Genomic DNA, 12710 nt, shown 5'->3' on the forward strand with positions numbered 1-12710 from the left:
TAATTTTAAAGACCTTTGAGGTCACCTCTTAGCCTATTTTCAAGGGAAGAAAAACCCAGTCTGTTAATTCTTTCTTGATATGTATACTCGTGCACTTCTGGCATCATCCTTGTAAATCTTCTCAGTATTCTCTCCACTGCCTCTATATAGTTTCTGTAATACGGCATCCAGATTCCCAAGCCTGGTTTAACTAAGGTTCAATACAGGTTTAGCATAACCTCCCTACCTTTCAATTCTGATGATGGTTCCTATTGAAGATACTCATTTCAACACTTTCCATATGCTCAGAGATGAGGTGTTTTCCATAAATAATGCTGATTGAAATTATTTGCCCTTGTATGAGAAAAGAACATACATAAAGTTCTATACCAACTTCAACTTTTATTTTACAAAAAGCAAAAAAATCCAGTGCTGGTACTTTTGAAAAGTGGGAATACATTAGGTATGGGGTGCAGAGATCCAGTCTTGTGGTGCACATCTCTCACTTGGTAAATTTGAATTCTTAACTCAGTCCAATTGTACAACTTGAAACACTGTTAGTGATTTGAAAGCACATTCTTTTTGTGTTCCAGCACACACGCAAGGATCTTGTTTTTCTCATGTCTAATGAAAATAATACAGATTCGTGTTTGAATAGTTTTCTTCATGATTGTTTACATTTACTAACAAGGCACAGCGATTATTTTTTAAATGTATATTTGCTTGTATTATTTTTGGTCTAGAGATGACTGAAGCAGTAGAAAGTACAAAAGATGTTAACTTCAAAAGTGCAGTCTGACACTTGTATATGCTCACCGAAAGAAAAGATCAAACCATTGAGTTGGACCAGGCTTTTCTTTAAAGCAAGTATCGAATTAATTGAGCCAATTTTGGATTCCGTCCACGTTTTCTTTACTCCACAAACCTTTAATTTTTGACCATGAAGGAAACAAAAGGATTGAACAGCTATCAGTAAAGCAACTAAACTCCGGTTCTGAGTTGAACTGAATGCTGTCAGATTATATTGGGACTGTGGTTAAGAATGAGGAATGATTTTACATGCATAATCTAACATCGTTATAAATTTTCAAGAATTTTTAATTAAATTGAGCATTATCTGAGTCACAGCTATTCAAAACATTTAATATTGAATTACTTTAACATTTTCTTCACTCTTAAATGATAAGCTGGTCCCTGCTCTGAAATTAGTGCTTAAATGACTGCGGTGCTATAATTAGCCATTATATACATTTTTGAAAAGAGAGAAAATAACAATTTGTTTCTAGTCCATCAAAGATATTTTGGAGGCTTTCATACTTTTGAAAGCCTAATGTCATACATGACCATGTTGAAATTGTCCCAAACCAGGATTTTCTTTTCTGCTGGGTTGTAGTCAGTCATGCTGTTGTAACGGTAACGGTTTTCAAATGGGATATTCAGCACCTTGCTGCTGTTAGTGTTGGTGTTGTAGGCAAAATTGATGATGGCGTTGTGATTGGAATAACTGTTCAGTGTGTAGAGTGTCCCGCAAATCATGAAAGAATTAGCAACTGATCTTTTGCGTATAGACGTTGTCCAAGTTTGCTGCGTTTCCAGGGTGTTTGGATTCAATTTGGAGATCACAATGGCTCCTTGAGCCTGATTGGTACTGTAGGTTACCCAAAGCCCCAGCTCATCTACAGCAAAATCTATGTCTGTATAACCACCCCAGGAATATGGGTAGACTCCTCGGTAGCCTGCGTTGGGCAAGTCCTTGCGAACTAAAATGGTCTCTGTTTTCATGTCGTATCTCAATAAGGTTCTTGACCTGCGTTTCTGGTAATATAAGGACCCTCGGTAAATGACGCTCCCTGTGCTTTCTACTGGTTCAGGTAACACATAAACTTTGTTGGGGTGGCCCCTCATGAACTGATCTAAGTCATGATACTCATACAGCTGCCGAATGTCAGTGCCAACTGTGTTGATTCTCCAGATGGACTCCCTGGTGTATGGTGGCACTGGCTCGGGATCTTTCATCCAAACTCCGTACTTGCCTGCAATGTTGTCTGCCTTTTGGAAGGTAACTGGTTCTCCTACCCATTCTAGCATTCCACAACCTGCCAGGGCAAGATTAAGAAACAAGTTGATTCAGGCACTGCATTTAACTTCCTTATACCACACAAGCAGGGACTTAGTTCCCAAGTCAGCAAACTGAATCTGAGAGTTGACCCCCTGATTGAAAAGGTACACTACATGCAAGCATGGTGGCACAGTAGTTAGCAGTGCTGCCTCACAGTGCCAGGGACCCAGGTTCAGTTCCCAGCTTGGGTCACTGCGGAGTCTGTGTGGTTCTCCCTGTGTCTGCCTGGGTTTCCTCCATGCGCTTCAATTTCCTCCCTCCCACAGTCCAAAAGATGCGTAGTTAGGTGCGTTGGTCATGTTAAATTCTTCAGTGTACCCAAACAGGTGATGGAATGTGGTGACTTGGGAATTTACGCAGTAACTTCATTGTAGTGTTAATGTAAGCCTACTTGTGACACTAATAAATAAACTAAAAAAGATTTTAAGCTCTTGGGTGCCTTGACTTTTTAATCTTTTTGGAATAAGCCAGAACAAGGAGACACAATCCACAGACAGGCCATTCATGACCGAGAACAGAGTGTAGCGAAAATGTGTAATTCTCTTCCCAAAATTGGGGATGGTGGGTAAATTGAGGTGTGCAAGATGGGTCAACAGGTTTTTGAGTTGGTATCAAAAGAAAATGAATCAAAGGTGGTTAAATGAAGCTGAAGTACAGATCTGAAACAACCGGTAGATGTGGTGTTTTAGATTTCCAGAAGGCATTCGATAAGGTGCCTCACAAAAGGTTGCTGCAGAAGGTTAGGGTACATGGAGTTGGGGGTAAAGTGTTAGCGTGGATTGAGGATTGGCTGTCTAACAGGAAGCAGAGTGTTGAAATAAATGGGTGCTTTTCTGGTTGGCAGTTGGTGACTAGTGGCATGCCGCAGGGATCGGTGCTGGGGCCTCAACTGTTTACCATTTACATAGACAATCTGGAGGAGGGGGGCTGAGTGTAGGGTAACAAAATTTGCTGATGACACGAAGATGAGTGGAAAAGCGAATTGCGTGGAGGACACGGAAAGTCTGCAGAGATATTTCGATAGGCTGAGTGAGTGGGTGAGGACCTGGCAGTTGGAGTATAACGTTGGCAAATGTGAGGTTATCCACTTTGGAAGAAATAATAAGATGGAATATTATTTAAATAGTGAAAAGTTGCAGCATGCTACTGTGCAGACACACCTGGGGGTCCTTGTGCACGAATCGCAAAAACTCAGTCTGCAGGTGCAGCAGGTGATCAAGAAGGCGAATGGAATGTTGGCCTTTATAGCGAGGGAGATAGAATATAAAAGCAGGGAGGTCTTGCTGCAACTGTACAGGGTACTGGTGAGGCCGCAGCTGGAGTACTGTGTGCAATTTTGGTCCCCTTATTTGCGTAAGGATATATTGGCCTTGGAGAGAATACAGAGAAGGTTCACCAGGCTGATACTGGAGATGAGGGGGTTAGCTTTTGAGGATAGAGATTGAGTAGATTGGGCCTGTACTCGTTGGAGTTTAGAAGTCTGAGGGGGGGCCTTATAGAGACATACAAGATAATGAAGGGGCTAGATAGCGTAGAGATAGAGAGATTCTTTCCACTTAGAAAGGAAACCAGAACTAGAGGGCACAGCCTCAAAATAAGGGGGGGTGGGGGGGGGGAGAGGTGGTGATGGGGGACACAGTTTAGAACAGTTGAGGAGGAACAACTTCAGAGGGTGGTAAATCTCTGGAATTCTCAGCCCATTGAAGTGGTGGAGGCTACCTTGTTGAATATGTTTAAGTCACGGGTCGATAGGTTTATGATCGATGAGGGAATTAAGGGTTATGGGGAGCAGGCAAGTAAGTGGAACTCATCCACTTCAAATCAGCCATGATCTTATTGAATGGCGGGGCAGGCTCGAAGGGCTAGATGGCCTACTCCTGCTCCTATTTCTTATGTTCTTTTGAATGACAGAACAGACTTGAAGGACTGACTGGTTATATTACTGTTCCTTAGTTTATAGTTTGGCACCAAAAGTTATCATTCAAAAATTTACAGCAGGAGACTTGTTAAAAAAAAGAAAACTTTGCAAAGTGGAATTATTCTTTTTGTTCTTTAAATTTTAAAAAATCCTGTTACTTTATCATTCTGGGAACTTTTGTGAATCGTCCCAAAGGTAACTTTAATATATTAACCTCAATATAAATTGGAATCTTTATGATCTGGACATGTTTTGATCACCCCTAACGGATCAGAAATTGTCAGATATTTTTTGACCCTGATTTGCTAGGGATTTTGATCAGGTTTTTCACCTCCCAAGGAGTTTATGGGTGGTATCTTCCCATCCTGCCCACCACAGGAATTGTAGCAGGTGAGGAATGGACAATGGAAAGGTCTGTTGACCTCGGGTGGGATTTTCTAGTTCATGAGTGCACGCAGCTGGAAAATCCTGCCCAACTGGGTGAGGAGTGTCCATGGTGAGTTCACAAGGTATCAGCCATGTGGGATAGGCTTGAATGGGCAGGAGGATTTATTTCCTGTCAATCGTTTTTGGATATTTCTCATTCTTTTGAATTTGGGTGCAAGGTACCAATTTGCAGTGCTATCTCTGGTGCTACTATACCACTGGAATGGTAGCACAGTGGATAGCACTGCTACATCACAGCACCATGGACCTGGGTTCGATTCCCAGCTTGGATCATTATCTGTATGGAGTTTGCACATTCTCCCTGTGTGTTTCCTCTCACGTTCTGAAAGACGTGCTGATTAGCTACACTGACCTGAACAGGCACTGGACTGTGACGACTAAGGGAATTTCACAGTAACTTCATTGCAGTGTTAATGTCAGCCTTATTTGTGACTAATAAATAAATTTTAATAAACTTTACATCCAGTCTCATTTTATATTCCAGTTCCAAGCTTACTAAATTTGACTATAGTTTGTAAACCTCTATGATGAGGCTAACTGAAATATACTGAAACTATGTGCAACCCAATAGTTCAATGGTTAGCCTTAGTGCCAGGGACTGGGATTCGATTCTGGGCTTGGGTCACTGTCTTTGCAGAGTCTGCACTTTCTCCCTGTGTCTGTGTGGGTTTCCTCCGGGTGTTCTGGTTTCCTTCCACAGTCTGAAAGATGTGCTGGTTAGGTGCGTTTGTGGAGATGCCGGCGTTGGACTGGGGTAAACACAGTACTGCCCCTTCTACCTGACGAAGGGGCAGCGCTCCAAAAGCTAGTAGCTTTTGCTACCAAATAAACCTGTTGTGACTTAACATAAGAAATAGGAGCAGGAGTAGGCCATCTAGCCCTTCGAGCCTGCCCCGCCATTCAGTAAGATCATGGCTGATCTGTCGTGGCTCAGTTCCACTTTCCCGCCCTCTCCCCATAACCCTTAATCCCCTCTCTTATCAAGAACCCATCAACCCGCTTCTTAAAAATATTTAGCGAGGCAGCCTCCACCACTTCAACGGGCAGAGAATTCCAGAGATTCACCACCCTTTGAGTGAAGAAGTTCCTCCTCAACTCCGTTCTAAACCGCCTCCCCTTTATCTTGAGGCTGTGCCCCCTAGTCCTACTGTCTTTTTTGAGCGGGAAGAGTCTCTCCACCTCTATCCTAGCCATCCCATTCATCATCTTATACGTCTCAATGAGATCTCCCCTCATTCTTCTAAACTCTAACGAGTACAAGCCTAGTTTATTCAGCCTCTCCTCATAGCTCAATCCCCTCAACTCCGGTATCAGCCTAGTAAACCTCCTCTGCACTCCCTCCAGGGCCAAAATATCCTTGCGCAGGTGCGGCGCCCAAAACTGCACACAGTACTCCAGCTGCGGCCTCACCAATGCCCTATACAGCCGCAGCAAGACCTCCCTACTTTTATATTCAATCCCCCTCGCTATGAAGGCCAGCATCCCATTCGCCTTCCTGACCACCTGCTGTACCTGCAAGCTGGGTTTTTGCGACTCATGCACAAGGACCCCGAGGTCCCTCTGCACCGTCACCTGCTGCAGTTTTTCGCCAAGGAAGTAATAATCCTTCCTACCATTATTCCTACCAAAGTGGACCACCTCGCACTTGCCAACATTAAATTCTATTTGCCATTTCCTGGCCCATTCGCTCAGCCTATCTAGATCCTTCTGCAGACTCTCCACACCCTCCGCACAATTTGCCATTCCACCAATCTTGGTGTCATCAGCAAATTTCGACACCATACACTCGGTTCCCTTTTCCAGATCATCTATATAAATGGTAAATGACTTTAACTGGTGTTGTGAGACTTCTTACTTAGGTGCATTTGGCCATGTTAAATTCACGCTCGGTTCACTTGACAGATGCTGGAGTGTGGTGACTAGGGGATTTTCATAGTGATTTCATTGCAGTGTTAATTTAAGCCTATTCGTGACACTAATAAATAAACTTAACTTTTTAATTTAGTAATAACTAAAGCAAAAGGTTGACCGCAGTCGCTCTTTGTGTAAATCTCGAGTAACTTCCCGAAATCTCTTTGTGACTCTTACTCTCCTTTATTTAAGTCGTTCCTTAAAACGAAGCTTTTGGTCACCTCATCTAATCTAATTTGTGATGGTTCTGCGAGGCATGTATTAAATGTAGGAAATACAAGTTGCTATAAAAGCTGGTGCCCTTTCGCCATCTGCTGGCCACTTCAATAAATAGGGCTCGATGTTAAAATGCTCAAAGTGTTCAATGAAATCGCCTTGCACCCATAGCTGTCTGCGTCCCGGGATTTCTGCTACAATCGGTCGAGCAAGGGAATTTTTCAGTGCATGCACTTCATTTGCAACTACCTGAACTGTGCAGTGTTGTGGCCGGGCTGCCGGCGTTGCTCCGTTGTATGAGCCTGGAAGCTGGGATCTCTGTGATCTCCGATTTCAGCTCCTGGTATCCAGCATTTTCGAAGCTCCAGTTATAGGCTAGGGATAGGAAACATTATTTTGGACTTTGTCATTAGAAAAAAAACGCAAAGAAATGTTGTCGATATTGAAAAGCGTGTGAATTATTTTCTCTATAAACAGTTTTGTTCTTTAATCAAAACTTTTCAGGAAGAATATTGGAGAAACTTTTATTTTTGAAGAATCCTTGGTATCGGACTCACCGCCTTGGTCAGGTTGTGTTTTCTGTCGCGATGATAAACTGGAGAAACTCTGTCTCCCTGAAACAAGACAAGATAGAAATAGTTTTTGTCCGGGTCTGTCTCAGAAACGTCTCTCCTGCTCTCAGTATCCTATTGTTTTGTATCATTTATAAACAAATCAAAGGGTGGCTGGACAGAACGGTCATCGAGTTTACAAATACTAATTTGAGAATAAGCATTCATATAATTTTTAATGTATTGGAAATGCCCTCCTGGATTTTTCCAGGAATCTTCGTCCCAGCTGGTAGGTTAATCCTGGCTGCATTTACAGCGAGGATTTATCCTTAGACTGGGGTGGTGTTTAATTTATTCAACACAGCAGTCGATGTTAAATATAAATAAGAGGATTTGTTTTTACATTGCTCAGAGTGGACAAGGCAAGGCCTTAGTTCCTGAGCTTTGACAAAGGGTCATCTGCACTGGAAACATCAGCTCTTTTCTCTCCTTACAGCTGCTGCCAGATCTGCTGAGATTTTCCCGTATTTTCTCTTTTGGTTTCAGATTCCAGCATCCGCAGTAATTTGCTTTTATCCATTCCTTGCTCCAAAACCCAAATTTAAATTCCAATTGAATCCAATTCCAGGTCCCCACAGGGGAGACAAAACAAGATCCAAGCTGACAGGATAAGGCATTGCACCCCATCTCGGGCTTAATCTGATGCTTGATCTTAGCCAAAAGGCTGAGAAACCGAAAAAAGAGGGTGATGTTCTTAGTTAAATTACTGGTGTGTTTGTAGCTGCCAAGGAAATGAATCTCTAGCTGCTGAAAGGCCATCTTTCCCTTTTACTGACTAAACCATTAAAATAATTTAAAACTATTACTTGATCCCACAGCAGAGAGGGCAAGAACAACCCTGGAGTCTACTCCTGATCTTAGGGTGTGACTATTCCTGGGAGACTGATCCTGGATCAGAGGGTGAGAGCTTTGCTGGAATAAATCACAACTGTGGTAGACCCATTGCTGGTTTAGGAAGTGCTTACTGATACCCCCCTGCCAACCGGCCACCACCACCTTTGTAAGAATAATAAGTCATAATAAGGGATTTCAAATTCCCAGCATTAACTGGGATAGTCAAAGTGTGCCAGGCTTAGAGGGGGCAGTATTCTTAAAGTGCATTGGCTTTTTATAGCAATAAATAGAAAGACCTACAAGAGAGAGATGGTGCTGGACCTCATTTTATGGAATGAAGCTGGACAAGTGGTAGAAGTTTCAGTGGGGGAGCATTTGGTGACAGTGACCATAACTCAGTAGGATTTAAGGCAGAAAGATGGAAAGAGACAAGAATGGAGCAGAAATAAAAGTTCTGAATGGGGGAAGGAGGGGCTAATTTTAATTGGATAAGACAGGATCTGGCCAAAGTTAACTGGGAGCAGCTACTTGTAGGAAAAACTACATCAGAGCAGTGGGATTAATTCAAAAAGGAAATAGAGAGAGTACAGAGCCAACATATTCCTGTGAAAATGAAGGGTGGCAGCAATGAGTCCAGAAAACCCCAGATGTCAAGGGATATTCAGGGTTGGATATGGAAAAACGAAGGCTTATGGCAGTACCGCAGGCTCAAAATAGTGGAAGCTCTGGAGGACTGTAAAAAGTGTAGGCAATTACTTAAAAAAGAAATTAGGAGAGTTAAGAGGGGGCATGAGGAAACACGGGGGGGGGGGGGGGGGCAAAATACAAAAGTGTTTTATATTAAGGGCAGGAGGATGAACAGGAAAAGAATACAGCCCATTAGGGACCAATGTGGCAATAGGTGTATGGATCCAGAAGACATAGGTGAGGTTTTAAATGAGCACTTTGCACCTGTGTTCACAGTGGAGAAGGATGGGTGGCATGGTGGCACTGCTGCCTCACAGCATCAAGGACCCTGATTTGATTCCTGGCTTGGGTCACTGTCAGTGTGGAGTTTGCACATTTTCCTTGTGTCTGTGTGGGTTTCCTCCGGATGCTCCGGTTTCCTTCCACAGTCCAAAGATGCGTGGGTTAGGTTGATTTACCATGCTAAATTGCCCCTTAATGTCAGGGGAGATGGCGGGGTAAATATATGGGACTATGGAGATAGGGGTTGGGTGGAACTGTGGCAAGTATAGCCTCAATGGGCCAAATGGCCTCCTTCTCCACTGTGGGGATTCTATGATGATGATGATGATGCAGGTATAGAAATCAGGGAAGGACATTGTGATTTTACTTACATAGCGATTTAACTTAACATTGAGGCGGAGGAGGTATTTAATGGGCCTAAAAGTGGATAAATCCCCAGGCCCAGATGAGATGCATCCCAGGCGGCTGTAGGAGGCAACGGGGGAGGTTATTGCAGCTCTGACAATTTTTGAATCTTCTCTGGCCATGGGAGAGGTGCCAGAGAACTACAGGACAGCTAACGTGGTGCCATTATTAAAGAAGGGAAGTAGGGAAAAACCAGGAAATTACAGGACAAGCAATTCTAACTTCAGTGGTAGGAAAACTATTGAAAAAAATTCTGAGTCACAGATGTAATCTCTAGTTGGGAGGCAAGGATTAATCAAGGACAATCAACATGGTTTTGTCAAAGGGAGATCATGTCTTACAAATATGACTGAGTTTTTCCAGGAGGCAACTGGGTATGTAGATGAGGGTGTCGCAGTTGATGTAGCCTACATGGACTTCAGTAAGGCTTTCGACCAGGTCCCACATGGGAGGCTGATGAAGAAGTTAAGAGCCCATTGGGACGCAAGGCAATTTGGCAAAGTTTGGATCCAAAATTAGCTTACTGGGAGGAGGCAGAGGGTGATGGTCGAAGGTTGTTTTTGTGACTGACACTTGTGTCTAGTGGTGTTCCACAAAGATCAGTGTGGGGTCCCTTGTTTGTGGTGTACGTTAATTAGTGAACTGAATGTGAATGGAGGAGATTGGATAAGTAAATTCATCGATGACACAAAAATTGGTCATTGATAAATAGTGAGAAGAAAAGCCTTAGATTACAGACAATATAGACAGGCTGGTTAGATGGGCAGAACTGTGGCAAACGGAACTCGACCCTGACAAGTGTGAGGTGATGAATTTTGGGAGGACTATTAAGGCGAGGGAATACACAATGAATGTTCAGACCCTAGGAATTACAAAGGATCAGAGGGACCTTGGTATGCATGTCCATAAATCCCTGAAGACAGCAGGCAGATAAGGTGTTAAGAAGATATACAGGATATTTGACTTTATTAACCAAGGCATGAATATAAGAGCAGGCAGATTATGATGGAACTGTAAAAATACTGGTTAGACCACAGCTAGAGTACTGTGTGCAGTTCTGGTCCACACATTATAGGAAGGAAGTGATTGCTCTAGAGAGGGTGCAGAGGAGATGCACCCAGATGTTGCCTGGGCTGGAGTGTTTCAGCTAATAAGAGAGGCTGGTTAGGCTAGGGTTGTTTTCCTTGGAGCATAGAAGGCTGAGGGGGGGAATGTATAAAATTATGAGGGACATAGACAGGAATGGATAGGAAGGAACTTTTCCTTTTAGCAGAGGGAGCTGTAACGGTGAACAAACTCTCACTCCAGAGTTAACACCATCCAGAACAAACTTTCACTCCACTGTTAACACCACCTAGAACAAACTTTCACTCCAGAGTTAACACTATGAACAGACTCTCACTCCAGAGTTAACACTATGAACAGACTCTCACTCCAGAGTTAACACCATCCAGAACAAACTCTCACTCCAGAGTTAACACCATCCAGAACAAACTCTCACTCCAGAGTTAACACCATCCAGAACAAACTCTCACTCCAGAGTTAACACCACCTAGAACAAACTTTCACTCCACTGTTAACACTATGAACAGACTCTCACTCCACAGTTAGTACCATGGACAGACTCACTCCAGGATTAACACTATGGACAGACTCCCACTCCACTGTTAACATCATGGACAAACTCTCACTCCAGTGTTAACACAATGAACAAACTCTCACTCCAATGCCAACACCACCATAGTCAACCCCTCTGGTTAGTGGATGGAGCGGGGATCTCTTTATTCTTACCACCTTGATGTGAGTCCTGTAGAGTTTCTGCGCTGGGACACTGCCTGGCTCGGAGTTGCATGTTCTCCTGCTTCATGCTCTCCAGCCGCCTGAGTAAGTCCAACTTCTCCATCTGCAGCCTGCGGACATCCCCCTGCTGCCCGGGGGCTGGGCTCAGGCTCAGGCTCAGGCTCTCCCCTTGGGATTTCGCCTCCAGCAGCCGCAGCCTGTCGCTCAGGGACTCCAGCTGTCTCTGCTGGGCAGCCCTGTCCCTCTGCAGCTCCCGGACAGCGGCCAGAGCCTCCCCGGGCTCCGAGCAACTGGCCTCTTCATGCGGGCTGGCCACGGTGAAGGAGTAAATGCATCGGCCATCCCGGCTCAGAGTGCGGGAGAAAGTGGGCGACAGCTGGCCAGAGGCTGCCAGGAAGAAGGAGGCCAGGGTGAGCAGGGAAGTGGCGATCATTGCGAATGCTTTTCCCGGGGTTGTGTGCTCGCAGCTCAGCTGTCCCGAGCTATTTATAAAGAGCTTGTACAGGGGCGGGCATCAAACTCTCCACACCTCCCACATCTGGAGCCTCTTACCCATCACCTCGGGAATGAGGGGATCCCGATTTTACAGAAACGCTGGAGGGGGAGAAAGAGCAGGAAAGTTGGGAGTAACTGTGTGTGGGAGCTAGTAACAAGGGGCCGAATGGCCTCGGGGACGTGCTTTCTTTCTCATGCTGCAATCAGTGGCCAGGTTTTTTTTTAAATCAGTCACAAGTGCATTAATACTACAATTAAGTTACTGTGAAATTCACCCAGTCACCACACTCAGGCGCCTATTGGGGCCAATGCACCTAACAAGCAGGTCTTTTGGAATATGGGAGGAAACCCACATAGACACAGGGAGAACATGCAACCTCCACACAGACAGTCACCCCAAGCCGGGAATCGAACCTAGGTCCCTGGTGCTGTGAAACAGCAGTGTTAACCACTGTGCCACCGTGCTGCCTTTAAAAATGACTTTAAAATGAAACACCAGTAAACACTGGGAAATAAGAAACAAAAAGAGAAAATGCTGGAAAATCTCAGCAGGTCTGACAGCATTTATGGGGAGAGAATCGAGCCAACGTTTCGAGTCTAGATGGTCCTTCATCAGATAAGAATACTGGTCCAAACTGCTTTTTTCTTCCTGAGAGCCACTGGAAGTCAAACACAGTGCACAGTAAGCAGGGAGTGGAAGATTTCATTCAGTGATAACTGCTCTGGTCAAATCCCATCCCAGAGACAAATCACCTGCGTTGTTGTTGTTTGCGCTTGTAATAGGATTGAGCCATTTAGAGGGCTTGTTGGGATTTTCCACGGTCTCAGTTACCCCCATCCTTCCCCAAACCCACTCCCTGCCCTCCCCCAAACCCACTCCACTTCGACCCCCAAACCCACTCCCCGTTGACCCCCAATCCCACTCCCCGTTGACCCCCAATCCCACTCCCCATTGACCCCAAACCCACTCCCCGTTGACCCCCAAACCCACTCCCCGTTGTCGCCC

At 44.5% G+C, this 12710-nt stretch overlaps 1 protein-coding gene across 2 annotated transcripts; it reads right to left on the bottom strand.

Moving 5' to 3' along the window:
- Positions 1 to 361: 361 nt before the first annotated feature.
- myoc (myocilin) lies at positions 362 to 11669 on the bottom strand. Of its 2 annotated transcripts, none has more exons than XM_080195902.1 (4): positions 11204 to 11669; positions 7148 to 7204; positions 6840 to 6965; positions 362 to 2075 (listed from the first exon to the last, which is right to left on the bottom strand). In XM_080195902.1, the coding sequence occupies exons 1-4, from the start codon at positions 11640 to 11642 to the stop codon at positions 1291 to 1293; spliced, it is 1407 nt and encodes a 468-aa protein (XP_080052028.1). In that variant the 5' UTR covers positions 11643 to 11669; the 3' UTR covers positions 362 to 1290. The 2 variants fall into 2 exon arrangements, with proteins under 2 accessions (XP_080052028.1, XP_080052027.1); XM_080195901.1 differs by having other exon boundaries at positions 11201 to 11669.
- Between the last annotated feature and the right edge of the window lie 1041 nt (positions 11670 to 12710).

This window comes from Carcharhinus amblyrhynchos, chromosome 9 (genome assembly GCF_965287045.1).
Source record: "Carcharhinus amblyrhynchos chromosome 9, sCarAmb.v2.hapA, whole genome shotgun sequence".
Lineage (NCBI taxonomy): Eukaryota > Metazoa > Chordata > Chondrichthyes > Carcharhiniformes > Carcharhinidae > Carcharhinus > Carcharhinus amblyrhynchos.

Excerpts from the sequence above, each read along its gene's own strand:
- myoc (XM_080195901.1), bottom strand. The coding sequence starts at position 11,642 with ATGATCGCCACTTCCCTGCTCACCCTGGCCTCCTTCTTCCTGGCAGCC. Across the intron at positions 6,966-7,147 it reads AACACAACCTGACCAAGGCG|CCTATAACTGGAGCTTCGAA; the intron begins GTGAGTCCGATA and ends TCCTATCCCTAG. Across the intron at positions 2,076-6,839 it reads CACAACACTGCACAGTTCAG|GTTGTGGAATGCTAGAATGG; the intron begins GTAGTTGCAAAT and ends TTGCCCTGGCAG.